The sequence below is a fragment of the Cydia fagiglandana genome, chromosome 2 (assembly GCF_963556715.1).
Source record: "Cydia fagiglandana chromosome 2, ilCydFagi1.1, whole genome shotgun sequence".
NCBI lineage: Eukaryota > Metazoa > Arthropoda > Insecta > Lepidoptera > Tortricidae > Cydia > Cydia fagiglandana.
In genome coordinates, this window is record NC_085933.1 from 15,536,261 (window position 1) to 15,551,861 (window position 15,601).

General features: G+C 37.0%; 1 protein-coding gene across 1 annotated transcript; it reads right to left on the reverse strand.

The window, feature by feature from the left end:
* Nucleotides 1-3,928: 3,928 nt before the first annotated feature.
* LOC134676801 (nose resistant to fluoxetine protein 6-like) lies at nucleotides 3,929-13,523 on the reverse strand. The gene is made up of 13 exons (XM_063535185.1): nucleotides 13,354-13,523; nucleotides 11,997-12,214; nucleotides 11,700-11,908; nucleotides 11,498-11,586; nucleotides 11,200-11,381; nucleotides 10,206-10,369; nucleotides 9,859-10,027; nucleotides 9,180-9,373; nucleotides 6,217-6,364; nucleotides 5,592-5,775; nucleotides 5,110-5,249; nucleotides 4,526-4,635; nucleotides 3,929-4,124 (listed from the first exon to the last, which is right to left on the reverse strand). The coding sequence occupies exons 2-13, from the start codon at nucleotides 12,069-12,071 to the stop codon at nucleotides 4,046-4,048; spliced, it is 1,743 nt and encodes a 580-aa protein (XP_063391255.1). The 5' UTR covers nucleotides 12,072-12,214; nucleotides 13,354-13,523; the 3' UTR covers nucleotides 3,929-4,045.
* Between the last annotated feature and the right edge of the window lie 2,078 nt (nucleotides 13,524-15,601).

Here is a 15,601-nt window from a genome sequence, read left to right on the forward strand (position 1 = left end):
CATCACGCAACTAATTTTCCCTATTAATGGTTATTTAAAATTAATTAAAATTGACATGAGAGTTCATTTGGGGGAGAATAGGTATCGTATAGGTGATGATAACGACAAAATAAGATTAGAACGATTGTTAGTAGAGTGAACGTGAGAGAACCGTTATTATTTATTTAATAAAACGCTCAATAGTGTTCATGATAAATTTAAAATACATTCCAACTATTCGAACTGTACAGTCTTATCACTGTACATGCATTTTGGACTTTAGTTAGATGAACGTACATGTCGTACATATCAGACGTGATTATAATCCGCATTGGAGTCGCACGTTCTTTACCTACATCTTATCGAACAGCAAGTCTAACAGCGGAAGCAAGATAATCAGCTAAAAAACTACTATACAGGCAAGAGATCGATTGTAGACATTTTTTGGAAGTTTAATACGATAAATTATTTCTACTCTTTATCAACCTATTTAAATTAAGCCCTACTAAAAGAGGATTTCAGGAACTGTCTTAGGAATCATCACGTGACCCGGGAGAGGTATAATACTAATACGACTTGGAGGTGTGAAGGCTCTCTAAGCTTCAAAATGAAATTATATGTAATATATGATTCGCGTCAGGACTATACATATTAAGGCTATATAGTTATCCATGCAAAATAGGCTCAAGAATATATTATAACTAAGCCATTTTACTATAAGGTCACTTATAAGTAGGTATCTTCTAAAATATCGACACCATTCAACACTATGGTCTCAGTCTTATATCTTGCTTGTTCCTTTATCATCAGATGGACTGGATGCAAGCTGTTGGTAGAAACGTCGGGATGTATTTTAAATTAATTATATTATACGCGATACATGCCATTTAATTGTTTTATTTTATGATTAACTATTTCTATAACCGAAGACAAGTGAATAGGTTTTTTTAGCATCTCTTGAATGATAACAACTTAAGAGAACCACAGAATATAAAAAAAAAGACAAAAAAGGCAAAATGTGATCTCTGAACAGTATGACCCACTTGACGTATATAATTATTTGCTTGATAATTAAAATGGTGAATAGGGCAAGGATTAATAAATTAATTTAATAGAAAAGTAATTTTTCCCTACTTTAATCCATCAATAGTACCTATATACAACATCCTTTTATTACGACACTTTATCTGGCATAATTGTATCAGAACAATGGATTAGTTATTATGTACCTTCCGCATAAAATAGAAATACCTTGTATTGTAATCAACATTGTTATTAAAAAATATTTCTCACGTATTTAATTTATTTTCTCGGATGTCCTTAGCCATGCCATGCGTCATTTTTTATAGTTTAATTCTCACCTTGTTTTCTTTTATAAGCATGATGGAGATAGTACGAGGGTCGCACTGAAAGATTCGGGAATGGGACACTTAGAAATAACATAATAGAAAGAGGCATATAATTTATAAAAATGTAACTCTTTATAAAACTTTTAAGGTATATTCCATTTGGTTGTCATTTGTATTTAAGAATTACTGGCAATTTGAAAATTGTATGTCGAACATTATTTGAATTTTTGACCAAGTGATTTTTCGGATCATATTTTTAAACGGTTTTCAATATGCCCTCAGCGAACAAATAAAAGTTACAAAGGGCTTCTCTTATTTTTTTATGAACTAGAGTTCATCGTACGCTCGTTTGCAGTTAAAATTAAATATGAAAGTCACTTTCATTTTATCCCATGGGTGATCTTAAAGAAGCATGTCATTCCAAAGCGACGTCAAAAATTAAAATCGCATTTGTGCTGTTAATTAAAAAGACTGCCAAAAAAGTTGCATGTCGGCAGATTTCGACATTCCTAAATATTCATATGACAACAGTAAAAAAATCTTTTATATACATATATATGTAAAAAAAACTTCAATTCCGTTGGCTACTCCACGAATTTCATACAAAACCACTAAGGCCCCAAAATCGCCATACAAAAAGGACTTTGGGATTATGAGCCGTGTGCATTACAGAATGATTACTTTCAAAAGAAAATTTATATGCGTGGTCAGTTTGAGTTTAAGTATGCATTAAAATAAAGATTGACTGTCTAGATGCGACAGTTTTCTCTATTCCCGACATTTTCAGTGCAACCCTCGTATTTCTATTCTTTTACAGACATTATAGGATTTGTAGTGTATTTCAGTTTTATAATAGTGTAAATAAATAAGTAACTAAAATTATTATTTATTACGCAGTTTATTCTTAGTTTATTTCAGTTTAAACTTAGTCTAACTAAGACGCTTTGGGTAAAGTTATAATATAATACGTCACAAGTACGGCTACCATCAGTTTGGCATTGACATAAACGCTATCGTGAACGTAACTTACTTTCTCTATATCTCTTTCGCAGTACGAGCGAGATACATAGAAAGTAAATTACGTTCACGATAGCGTTTATATCAATGCCAAACTGATGGTAGCCATAAAGTACACTATTATCACACCTCGGGCACTGGCGATCAAATGTATGAAACAAACGCGTTCCTACGCACACAGTCTAGTTTGTGTAGGTGAATGCGTACCATGCTTGTGTGAGTGAGATAAGGCGTGCTAGGGTTCCCGCCATTTTGTTGTCAAGTTCGATGACCTCAATGACTGAAAACTCATTGCGTGAATTAGGAAGAAATAAGAATCGTATTATGCTGTAAGGTGGATCTAAGCTCAAAGCTTTGTAAGGAAGGCCACCAAAATATTACGTAAATTGAAAACATGATTTTTTGTTCATATAGATATTGTGTTGTTTTCAGTGTGAAAACAACACAATATCTATATGAACAAATATCTATATAGGTTTTGTAAATATTTGTTTAATATTTGAATATTTTACGTGGCCTCGTCGTCGTGTCCTTGCCAGCCGGTAACTGTGAGGTAACCGAGAGCGGGTGGACGGCACTTTCAACGGGAGGCAGGGAGTGTCCATACTGTAGGTTAGTACTCTTTATTATACTGTGCTATTATAGTATTTTCACCACACCGGCAAAGGCTCTCCTGATTGTTCAAAGACCGATAGTTGCAAACTTTGAGTTGTTTTCTTATGTTTGCTGGTTGAATTGACTTTTAAATGATGATTTTGAATGATAAATATTTAATAATATTTATTTGAATTTGATTTGGTTTGTTGTTGTTTGATATCTTACAGTTAATATTTTTTTCGGGTTGGTGTGGTTGAAAACTTTTGTGTTTCACTCAGGGGCAAGTTTTGTTTAACCCTCGTGTTTTGAAACCCTCGCAAAGATCAAGATTCCATCGATATAGTTTGCAAAACTTTGTTTTTTTTTATTTACCCCCCAAATGTCGTCCTTATGTTTAAAATTCATTTTTTTACGTTTCATGTCCGTCCGTCACAGACTTACGTATGTGAACCAAATTTCAGCTTAATTGGTCCAGTAGTTTCGAAGCAAATAGTGTGTGACAGACGGACAGACAGAGACGCACGTGATCTTATAGGGTTTGTTATTTTCCCTTTCGAGATACGGAACCCTAAAAACAGTTTAGTTTGGATTAGCACATTGTTACTGGTGAATTCTCAATATGAATTGGGGCTCCAGTGCCGTTAAGATCAAGTTAAGATAGAACATTCTTGTGGTAGATGTTGCTATGCGCCTCTTTAAGGCGTATAAACGAAAACGGAATGAATGGAAAAAATCGCACGAATATCTGGTAAGATTCTGTTGCTCAGTTGGTTAGGAGCGGTCTGACTGGTGTTTTCAAAAGGTTTTTATTTAAAAATTGAACGAAATAGTCATTTACAGGTAGATACCTCTATCCATTAACTACTCAAGAGTCTCAAGACATACAATCAGAAATATTAATAGGAACGTTGTTCAATCTGAAATAATTTACGATAAATTATATCTTGTTAAGTTGAAATAAACTCTGTTATATTTAAAAAAAAACATTAAGATTTAATATTATTTAATTAAACATTTACACTTATTTCATAGATAGGATAGAATGTAAAAAACACTTAATAAAGAACCCTGCCAGTAATGAGACAGCAAGGTTGCAGAGCCAATCACATGCTTTTTTGTTTAATTGTGTCATTTTGATGAGCATCGTTCCTGGTTATTCCAACTTTCTCCTTGGCAGCGCCTCTGAAAACAAAAGCAGGATTTAATTTTGTATGTGGAAACAAAAAAGATACATTCATTTGATTTAATGCTTTCAATCTTATATGTTAAGTGCCTAAATAGGTAAGTAATAATGGTAAATGGACTCAATAATTTTTTTTTACTATTTTAGAATCGGAGCAACCAAACTCTGCATGACATTTGTAATAACATAACACATGATAATTATAATATGGTCAATATCATAAATGTCAAATGTCTATGAAAATATGACTTTATAATGTAAATATGACGTTTATAATGACATATTCACATTGTTCTATCGAACACAAAGTCGGTGCAGAGTTTAAATAGACGGACTCAGGCTTAAGCTTAATATTTATAGCCATTTTAGGTATTACGACAAACCTGTATATTGAACTTACTTAGTGTTGAGATATGGGTTCGTGATGTTGACTAGAGGAGCCTCAGCCAGCAGCCAAACCATCAGACTCAGCAGCAGCGACACGACCACCAACCCAAGAGAGTTTATTAGCTGAAATAATAAACATACCCAATATAAGGGAGACGTTCCAGTGCCTCGTTAGCTCGTCACTGCTCCGGTATATGTCTTTGTTAAATTACTCTACTGCTAATGATTCAATAGAGATGACAACACTGTATCAACTACCAGTAGTTGTACCACAAATTGACACTTGAAGTTACGTTAATCGCAATCCATCTTGCTCACACTGATGCATTCATTGCTGCTATTCTCACTGAATGCGATCGAGTTCACGCAGATGATAAGGTAAATGTCAGACGCCAACTCGTGGTTGCCGTGAAGGCATTAGCGTATCGAGCACTGGGACGTTTACATATAAAAGTATAAAGTGTTGTCACAGGTGATTCGATCTCCAAGGCGTGCGCGACAGATAAGTTAGAAGTATCGAATATTAAAGAAAAAGTTCTACCGTAGCAATATAATAGCAATACATTTATCAAAAGGCATTGAAACATAACTACTTACAATTTGAAATAGGTGATGTGTGTTATGATCTCTCATGGAAGAGAATTGATACAAAAACACAATGTGTATGACATATAAGCCGTACGAGAGCCTGCTGAGCGGCGCGAACACGGACCAGCTGAGGAAGGGGTTGATGAGGGCTGCGGACAAGATTGTCACATGTTTAGTTATACATTTATCATTATAAGTACATAGACCTAGTATTTTCAAACCAGGTACCGTAGTCCAGAAAACTGCGCTTTTGTATTTGCGGCAGACCATTATTTTTGCCTCATGAGACACAAATTTACGTAAAATTTTTAAACATAGGCTAAGCATCACAGAAAATGTTATATTAGGCGTGTATTGATATAAAGTAGGGTTTTGATATGATAAAATTGTAAATAAATCGGTAGTGGTAAGAATGTGGATCTGTTCTACGTAACACAATATTCTTTAACATTAAAATTACGTCATTTTAATAGATATAGTGAATCACTTACGAACTTGGCCGTAAGAGCAAAAGATGACGACACTTAAAACAGCTAAGGCAAAGACATTTCTTTCGAAAGCCGCGAAGATGCAGGCCAGCCATCCGTGGACTCTGTACACGATACACAGGTGACCCAGCGCCAGTACGACGAGCATTAGGATCAAGGCGATGGAAGTTCCTAGGAACGACACCGTCTGAAATGGTTATAAAATAATACAAGTTAGGTAAAGATCATTAATTAACCTATACGCTTGAGCTTGACAGACAAATTAATATGCCCTATTGTTTTGTAATGTACGTAAGGTACGTTTGCAGCAGGAATTTGGTTGGCATGCTGTAACTCTAATCTTGGCAATGTATCTTATAAAGGTAGACGTACACATGGCCGCATCGGGCGCGTCGCAGCGGATTTCTGTATTCCTTGTATAGAAAGTCACACAAGTGCGTTCACTGATCCGTTACGTCCGATGCGTGCGATGCGGCCCTGTGGACGTCTATCTTAAAATATATACTTTGACTCTATATCCTTTCCATTTTTGTTACATCAGACACAAGGGGCTAGATTTTTTGGGCTCCTTACAAAAGAGCTATTATTTTTGTAAGCTTGATATTAGAAGCATGTATTATTAACTTACTTTAGACCAAACTTTCCTGTAATCCTTGGGCTTGTAGATAGACATGAAATAGCCGGCAGCTAGACCAATCGCATAAGGGATCATCCTGTTGTGTGTTTTGATGTAGAAGTTCCTAAAGGAGGGGTTAGGTCTAATGTTTACGTCCAACCTGTGGAATGTAATTATATTTTAATATAACTTTACATTTAGGAGATGAGACACTAGTGAACGAAGTATCTACTAAATTCGAAAACTGATGACAAGAAAACAAGGGAGGGAGGGAAGGGTCAGTTTAAGTACTTAAGCATACAACATACGTGAGGCACTCCATCATATCGCTTGAGAAATGTAACAATTTGCATTGCAATGACAATGCATGCATGTGACCTATCCTATAGCTGATTAGGAATATACATAATTATTAGATCATACTCCATGCGTTTTAGCGTATTTAATAGACGTCACGAGTCACGGAATTTCATTTATATGTATAGTAGTATTTCGACCATTTCGTGTCTTTGTTAGAGTGACAACCAATATGCTAAGATGGGTTTAGTGATGAACGTAATAAAACACTATTTTGACATATGTTTCCCACTTAGAAAACAGTTGGTAAAAAACAATGTGAGTACCTGGGTTACCGAAACGGTTCGACAAATTCGTTACCGAATACACAAACTTAAGTTAAAAATATCTAAAACGCCTAATGATTGTGAGTTACGGCTGACCCTTGAAAAAATGGAAGTACTGTATTGGTCCACGTTGAAAACCACTCGTTCCGAATATGTAAACAGTCAGATAGCTAGATCGAATGAAAACTTGTCTCGGTGCATATGGCGCGTAATCGCCTCCGAAACATGCAAAACCTCTAATAAGAATAATAGTGCCATAAACGTGTTTATTTCTAAATCAGCTGGTGAGAGCGATACCGCCCGCGCCGTCGCTGCTGCCGACCGCCTAAACCGGTATTATATACAAACAAATGTAAACAATACAAAGCCGTGTAATCGCTCTGCTCTTATCTATTTGTATAACTATTTACCAATGTATGTGCCTACATTCCAGTTTGAACCCTATACTCTAACTGAAATAGTTAAAGCATTTAAAACAATTAAACGTAAAAAATCCCAAGATATAAATGACATGTCTACTTGTGTGCTGGATTATCTGCCGCCGGTGGTGGTGTCATTATTCCTGCTATTATTCAATGAGTGCCTACTTAACGAAGTATATCCAGATATATTGAAACTTATAAAAGTACAACCTATATATAAGGGGAAGGGAGAAATGGAACTCGAGAAATGTTTTCGACCAATATCTCTAATACCCATTATGTCCAAAGTGTTCGAGTATCTTATGAGTTCATCACTTACGAGATACTTCATAGGGAATGGTTTATTAAATAAACAACAGTATGCCTATCAAGCGGGGCGGTCGACCACGGACGCGACGCGCGATGTCGTGGCGCGGACGCTGTCTCATCTCGACGCCGGGCGACAGGTCGCTGCTATTTTTTGCGACCTGTCGCGCGCCTTTGAGATGATCGACCATTCTTTGCTCCTTGAAAAATTATCATACGCTCCTTTCTAAATAACCGTAAACAGAGCACATGCGTCATGAACTCTAAATCGAATTTAGAAAATATTGGCAATATTGCTGTACCGCAGGGGTCAACAATGGGGAATGTCCTATTTTTGATCCTGGTAAACGACATCTCATCGGCTAGTCCTGATTTAGAGTTCATAACGTATGCTGACGACACATGCATCCTGGTGAGTGCCGACAACCTTCAAATTTTAAATTCTAAGGTCGAAATTGCTATGCAACAAATATCTCAATGGTTTGCTGCAAACGGAATGCTGTTAAATTTAGAAAAAACCAATATTTTACATTTCCAGCTTAGATATAACATCAATAACAAACTAGATATTAAACTAAATAACATCGAAGTACCACAAGTTAAAGAGGTAAGATACTTAGGCTTCATTCTGGACTCCGGTCTCACGTGGTCCCCCCACATCGACCATGTGTGCGGTAAACTGTCTTCCGCATGTTATGCACTTTCGAGAATAGCACCGACATTGTCTCACGAAAATGTGAAAAAAGCTTACTACGGATATTTTCATTCTGTTCTTATCATGGGTGCTGACCTGTGGGCGACGGCGGCTGACCGCGATAGGCCTTTCAAATTACAAAAACGTGCTGTTCGTATCATTAGCGGTAAGTCACATGATCATCCCGCAAAAAGTTTATTTAAAGACCATAAGATACTCACTCTTCCAAGTGTTTACATTTTAACTGCCTGTAAGTATGTTAGGGCCAACGTGGATCGATACGCTACCCATTCGCAGGCCCGTAGAAAAAACCGGTTAATCGTCCCGGGGTGCAGACTTGCAAGAGCTCGGAAGTCTCTTGGCATCTTAGGCGTAAAATTATATAACTTACTACCCGAGGAAATAAAGATGGCAAAAACTGATAAAATGTTTGACCGAAACCTAAAAACATTTTTAATTGACTTAGCATGCTACAGCGTCGACGAATTTGTCGAAACGTGCACTAACCCTAAGTAATCTACTATACTTATACACAATATATAAAATGTATACTTACTTTATGAAATTAATAATATAATAACTTATGTTTGTTCAAGCTATATGCGACCCTATTTGACTACTTACTGATTGTTTACTTGATTTGTTTCGCTTAAAATAAGTTGTTTATTTAATAGTAATATAAAAATTACTGTGCAAATGCTGTACCAACCTACCTACTGCATATAATTATTAATTTATTATTTACTGACTTGTAAAACATTGACTTTTATCAATAAATATCTTGTATCTTGTATCTTGTATGAATGCCGCTGGGAATCTAATATAGGTAATTCACTGTGGCTAAGTACAAAATGGTACATAAATCAAACACCTTAACCGTAGGTGCTTGTAGCATTAAAACTGAACATCAAAATGAATAAAAAAACTTACCCAAGATCGTAAATTATAACTGGTGGTAAATCATATACGTATATGGTGATCACGGGCATTATGAAACTGATCACCAGCACTATGGCGGCAGCTGCTCTGCCGATCCGTGAGTTTTTGCGGTACACGTACAGAAGGACCAGCGACATTACGTACATATGGAAGTCGCAGGGGATGTACCAAGTGGCTGGGTGGCACTGGAAGGAGGTTATAGGTTTAGGTTTATAGATATTTATTCTCATAAACTATCTTACACCAGAACAGCGTTATACACAAATTTAATGACATTCACAGTAGCAACAACAAAACTCACTCGAGAAGTAGGTACACGTGCGCTCAATCATTATTTTTTTAGTACCTAGTGATTTAATAGTAGATTGTTAACCAAGGGATGACAGGCACCATTTTCAGTCCTACCTGGACGCTTTGGCGCTTGAACGCAATCAGACCGCCGATAGCCCCAGACTGAAATGGTGCCTTTCATTTGAATTAAACACTCTACTTTTCACCGTAGAAGCACTTTAATTAAAGTAATAAACCTACGCCCACTTTTTTTCTTGGGACTTACCTACTTGCAATTGGAGACTTTGCTCGTCTAAAGATTATAATCCCTAACAAAAAAGGAACAAACATTTATGCGTTCATACATGAAGCTTGGGATTAAACAATTGTTAATACGTACCATTTCTAATGTATTATAATAATTCCCGACCATTAGTAATGCCGGCAACCAGTTCTTCTCGCACATCTGTTGCTCGTAGAAGGCTATCTTGGGGTAGACAGGACCGTCATCAGAATGTTTTGAGATATGGGCCAGGTAGAACACGGTCACAGCTAATAGCACGACAAGTCTGAAAAAAAAAGCATTCTGGAAGTCTGGTCTGAGCATTGTTGAATACAATTCTCTAGTGGCTCCTCATCACACTAGTCTACGATAACGATTGAAAAGAGGCAATCCTCGATTATTGCGTTGCCGTCTATACGGTCGTGAATCTCTTTGCACAATCATGTAACTGTATTAAGTTTTACCTTATATATCGTTTTAGAATATTGATCAATAAACTGTATGGTTTGGTTATATCCAACGTGGCAAGGCTTTTTCCCACTAGAAGGGCAGATAATACGAAGAATGTGTCCACTAATACTTCAAAATGAGTCGTAAGAAACGCTAGTGCTGGTTTATCCGTAGCCATCTGAAAATACAGGGTATGTTTATTTATACAGTATGTGTCGGACCATGGAGCTTTAATTCCAGTGCTTTATTTTACTCGCTAAACTGAGCTACTTTTACTATGGGACCAACCCTAAAATCGGGGATTTTTTTTTGGCTTTTCCATAGAAAACGTCGACATCTGATAAGCCAAAATGTATGAAAAACTCAAATTTTTTTTCGGGATTTCGGGTTTGGTGCCATAATAAAAGTAGCTCAGTATAGCGAGTAGAATCGAGCCCTGAATTTAAAGCCCCGTGGTCAGTAACACCCTTTATTAATCATTAAGTAGGATATATATAGCAGCGCACAGGCGATAAGAGTTCGCATTATAGCTGATGGGGAAAGGTTTTGTAACAAATTTTTAGTTGATTTTAATGGTAAAATTCCATTTCTGACCGCAGCTGCACTACTGGTACTGAACGCGAAACAGTAGTGCAGCTGTTGTTGGAAATGGACTGTTACCTTGAGTGTTCAAATAAACTTTTGAATATTGGTAATTCGAAAAAAATTTTTATTTAATTACAATTATTGTTAACGATGTTCTGACATTTTCAGTAAAACAAAGATCAGCAAAAAACAGCGAACAACCGGATGTCAGCCACAGAGAAAAGATACCACCTCAGCATGCAAACTTGTGTGCAGGGGTGGTACCTTTTGTACAAATCTTACATGGAAAAACAGTAACAATAGTAATAGCAACACCTACAATAATGATAAAAAGTTTGAGGGAAAATGTTTTTCTAATTACTAGCCTCCGGTAAAAGATACAAGTGTTAAGTCTTCAACAAGTAAATAAGTAGGTATTATTACCCGTTCAAAGTCTAAGCCATTGCTAACAGAAGTCCCATGTGAAATTGCTAAGTAGTGAACGTACGCGACGATGATCGCCGTCAGAAAGCGGATACCGTGCAAACATGGTAGTTCATCCTTGTCTGATTTAAACACTGTATTCCAGTTGCGGCGGAGACAGAACGATTTTGCAACGTGGTTAGCTAAAAAACGTACAGATAAATTAATATAATAGAGCTGGGCATGCTAAAATAATTCACTTTAATTATCAGTTTATTGTATTGTAAATCCAATTTCTAAAGTTTTAATCATTCCATACCAAATGAGTTAGAACTAGCGGTGACTGGGTACTCGCTAACATAGTATGTTGAAGCTACAGCTATGAACAGCAGCGCTGCAAAAGTGTACCTGGAAGGAGTGGATTATAACTATACAAAGATAATAAAGATATTTAAAGCCAGCAAAGCAAATACAACTAATTGTAGTTAGTCGGAGTTTTAAGATAAAGAGTAAAATCTTACACAAACACGTAATATCCCGTAGAATATTCGCTCGGGGCCGCTGCTTCCTCACAGTGGTGTATAGAGACGGCCGCGCCCCGGGCCGCGCGCAAGTACCCCGTGCTCATGAGCGCCTGCACAAACTTCTCCGCGGACTTGCTCGGGCAGCCCGCGGGAAGGCAGACCCCGTGTGCTATGTATGAGAAACTACGACCGAAGTGTGTTTTAGTCTGAAATTACAAATCAAAATGTAGGCTACTAGCCCAATCGATTGTGTGAAAATGGATAACTTTTCCAATGAATAACGTTTTAACTTACATCGAGGTAATAGTCCTCTGCTCTAACATAAGGATCGGAAACTTCTTCCATTGTCTTGACGCCATCTTTATTCATCTCTATTTCCGCTAAACAGTATTGAGTGCGTAATTCCGGGTGTGTCGCGAGCCAGGGCGGGCGCAGGCACTGGTCGTAGCTCCCCAAGTGGTAGCGGGCGCCGAAGAAGATGCCCGTGGGCGACTGGTCGATGGAGTTCCATACTGTAACAGCAGACCACCATCAACCACTAGTGCCTAAATACCCATAGTTTAGGTTTTAGGTTACTACTTAAAAGATTGATTTTCTGCAATAGAATTACAGAGCCAGTTACAAGTTTTCACTTATAAAAATTGAATACAACCTATAGATCAAATATAACTCAATTCAGTTACACACACAAGTACCTAAAGCACAAGCCAAGGTTAGTATGTACACAATCTGCAAACTTGCATAGACACAATTAGGAATGGAATTCACTCATAACGTGGCCATGCACTTCCACCGCTGACTGTACAAAACTTATAACGAAAATATAAAACACAAATGTACCTATATAAACACTACGAGTAAATAGTATAACTTTAGTAAGCCGAGCCCGATTCTGCTGTTACTTTTAAGTACTGACTTAAAAGATCTTAAACTCGTAAGAGATTTTTTGAATTTTGAATTTTTAATGTAAAATGTAAATCTTACATTCAGTAAAATTGTAAATAAGTACTTATCAAATGTAGATAGAGAATAAAATAAATGGCTAATTAGAGTAATTAGAGGCTAAGAATCCATTTAAGCTACATTTCTCCTTAAATTTATATTCGATTTTATTACGTCATTAATAACGGATCTGGAAATATTCAGAAATTTATCACACCACTTTGACGTAAAACTAAATGTTAATTAAACGCCGAATGGCTAGTTGATTAAAACAAGTGTGCTATGTAATTTAAAATCACCTACCTACTTAATAATCTGTTTCCGTTTTTCAAATCACTACGGGAAAGGTCATGATCTGTGTTGTTTCATATCGTCAAAACTACTAAGTCGATGTGTAATGTGTATGTTTGCTGTCTTTTACTATATATCATCAGCATCATCATCATCATAGCCAGAGGACGTCCACTGCTGGACATAGGCCTCCCCCACCCACGTTTACCATCTATATTAACCCAAAATCTGTAATCTATAGTGTTAGCTCGGGACCGAGATAAGTGGCGTACTTGAAGAGAGGCCTATGCTCAGCAGTGGGCGATAAAAGGCTGATAATTATGATGATGATGGTAGTATTTATAACTCCTCTATTGTATACATGTGCTATTTTTTACATGTATTTAGACAATGTATCCGTACATTTTTATGTACTTACCCCATGTGGCCCATAACGTAGAGTTCTTAACATTTTCCAGAATGTTAAATATTTTGTCACGGCAGGGCACCTCATCAGCGTCCCACTCATTCTTTGACAGATTGTCAAATATGTGGTCTAGGTTAGGGATCTCTAATATCGGTTCCTTGGCAAGAACATGCGCTGAAAAAACAAATTGTCACAATATTTTACTGGCAGGGCCCTATTTCACTTGTGTCAATATCTTACTTACTAGTTTTAAAGATGACTCACGTTAGACCGGGCCTTGTCCGAACCGCAGCTTCCGGCGCTTACTTTTCTGTGAAATGACAGGCATTTCCATAGAAAACAACGTACACGGCCCGGTCTAACGTGAGACATCCTTTATATTTTTAACCAACCATCGAAGGAGCGTTAATGTTAGCTGTAATGATAGTTATTTAATTAGTAAAATAACTTTACATAGATAATAGTTTTAGACTGGTTGTTGTTGTGTTAGTCCAAATCTGAGATTTGGCAGGTCTGTTTAAAGTTTCACTATCGAGCGACACTTAAGGGTCATATGCTGAAAAAAATTGGCCAAGAGCATGTCGGGCCATGCTCAGAAGGGTTTCGAAGTTACCATTTTGCCAAAATGGCTCAACCAACGGGGGCTATTCCAAAGGACTATCTTTTCAGCACTTTTTATGTACGTCTTTTTATTTAGAAAATAAGACTTTTTACATAAATATTATTGATTTAATGTTTTTTATTTATTTTGTATTAGTTTTGTCACCGAAATAAATTAATTCAAATACCTAACACTTTCACGAGTAAAAACTCAGTAAAAGCGTTAAACCTTAGGTACCTATATCACACAACACCAAAGTTTACTCGCGGAAAACCATCAAAAGAACAAAAAAACACATGTACTCGCACAACCACCATTAAGGTGGTAACATTAAGTATGAAACATGCATCACTTTTAACTTCAGAAAACGTTGTAAAACCTTACCAAATACAAAAGACAACACTACGCTTTTAAACAACATTTTAAACTAATTTAAACTATAACTATAGTTTATTTAGTTAATAATACGTGCGTCACATTCGGCGTTTAGCGACGACTTATCCTGTAGGTACATAAGTACCTGACAGAAGAGCGACTAACTCTTACGCATTGCATACAAAGAAATAATTTGTTAATTAGGTGAACCGACGTTTACATACGCAAGTAATTTCCCTATTAATAGTTATTTGAACTTGAGAGTTCAATTCGGGCGGGGCGGTCATATTAAGGGCGATTGTGCACTACAATGAATTTTACTGTCCGGCAGTCCGAGTTTTTACGGTCCGATATGGCACGCCAAAATGTATAATAGTAGCTTGTGCACTAGACGTAATTTTACCGTCCGACATTTTACTTTTCCCCATTCCGAACAGCTATGAAAAACGTGTTTATGTTTGTGCACTGCGTCTGGAATTAGTATTATTCATGACTTAGTCGGACGGGGGCGGGCTAGGGGGGGTGTATGTTACATGGCACTGCGCCGCACCTGCGAGTAAAAAGACGAACAAGTGCACAAGCCAATCATCCGTTTTTTTCATGCCATATCGGACCATGAAAACTCGGACTGCCGGTCAGTAAAATTCATTGTAGTGTACAATCGCTCTACGTAACGCATCGATAAAAATGGAGCAATCTTCTTCTTCCCAGACCTTATTCCATTTACTTGGGGTCCGCCCTCCCTGTCCTCTTCGTGCATTCTGCATTAGTACCAGGTGTGCGTCATCGTGGCGTCATCCCTTCCTCTCTCAGGCTTTTCTCCACCGTCGTCAACCAAGTGGCAGGTGATCCTCCGCATGCTCACGTTGTCGAAGGTATCGCTAAGGTTACATTGACCATATGGTCATATACGACCTCCTGAACATATGTTCAGATTTTTCTTGGTGTAACTCTAAAGTTATATAATCACAATTACAATATTTTTCACATAGCTTGCGTACGGTGACAGCTGTCATCTCAATACCTGTAACTAAAATATTATCAGAGATATATATAACTCCGTATAAGATAAATAAAGTCTAAGAAAAAAATGTGCCTCGGAAATCAAGAAAAAGTCATTCTCGAATAGATGACGCACACACCTCTGGCCTACTCTCGGCTAGATGGCGTTGACGACACCGTTTGATATTTAACAATTTTAACACATATCAGTGAAAGAACATGGGTCAGTAGGAACAATAAAAATTAAAAATCATTTATCCGTAAACATATTTTGATTAATTT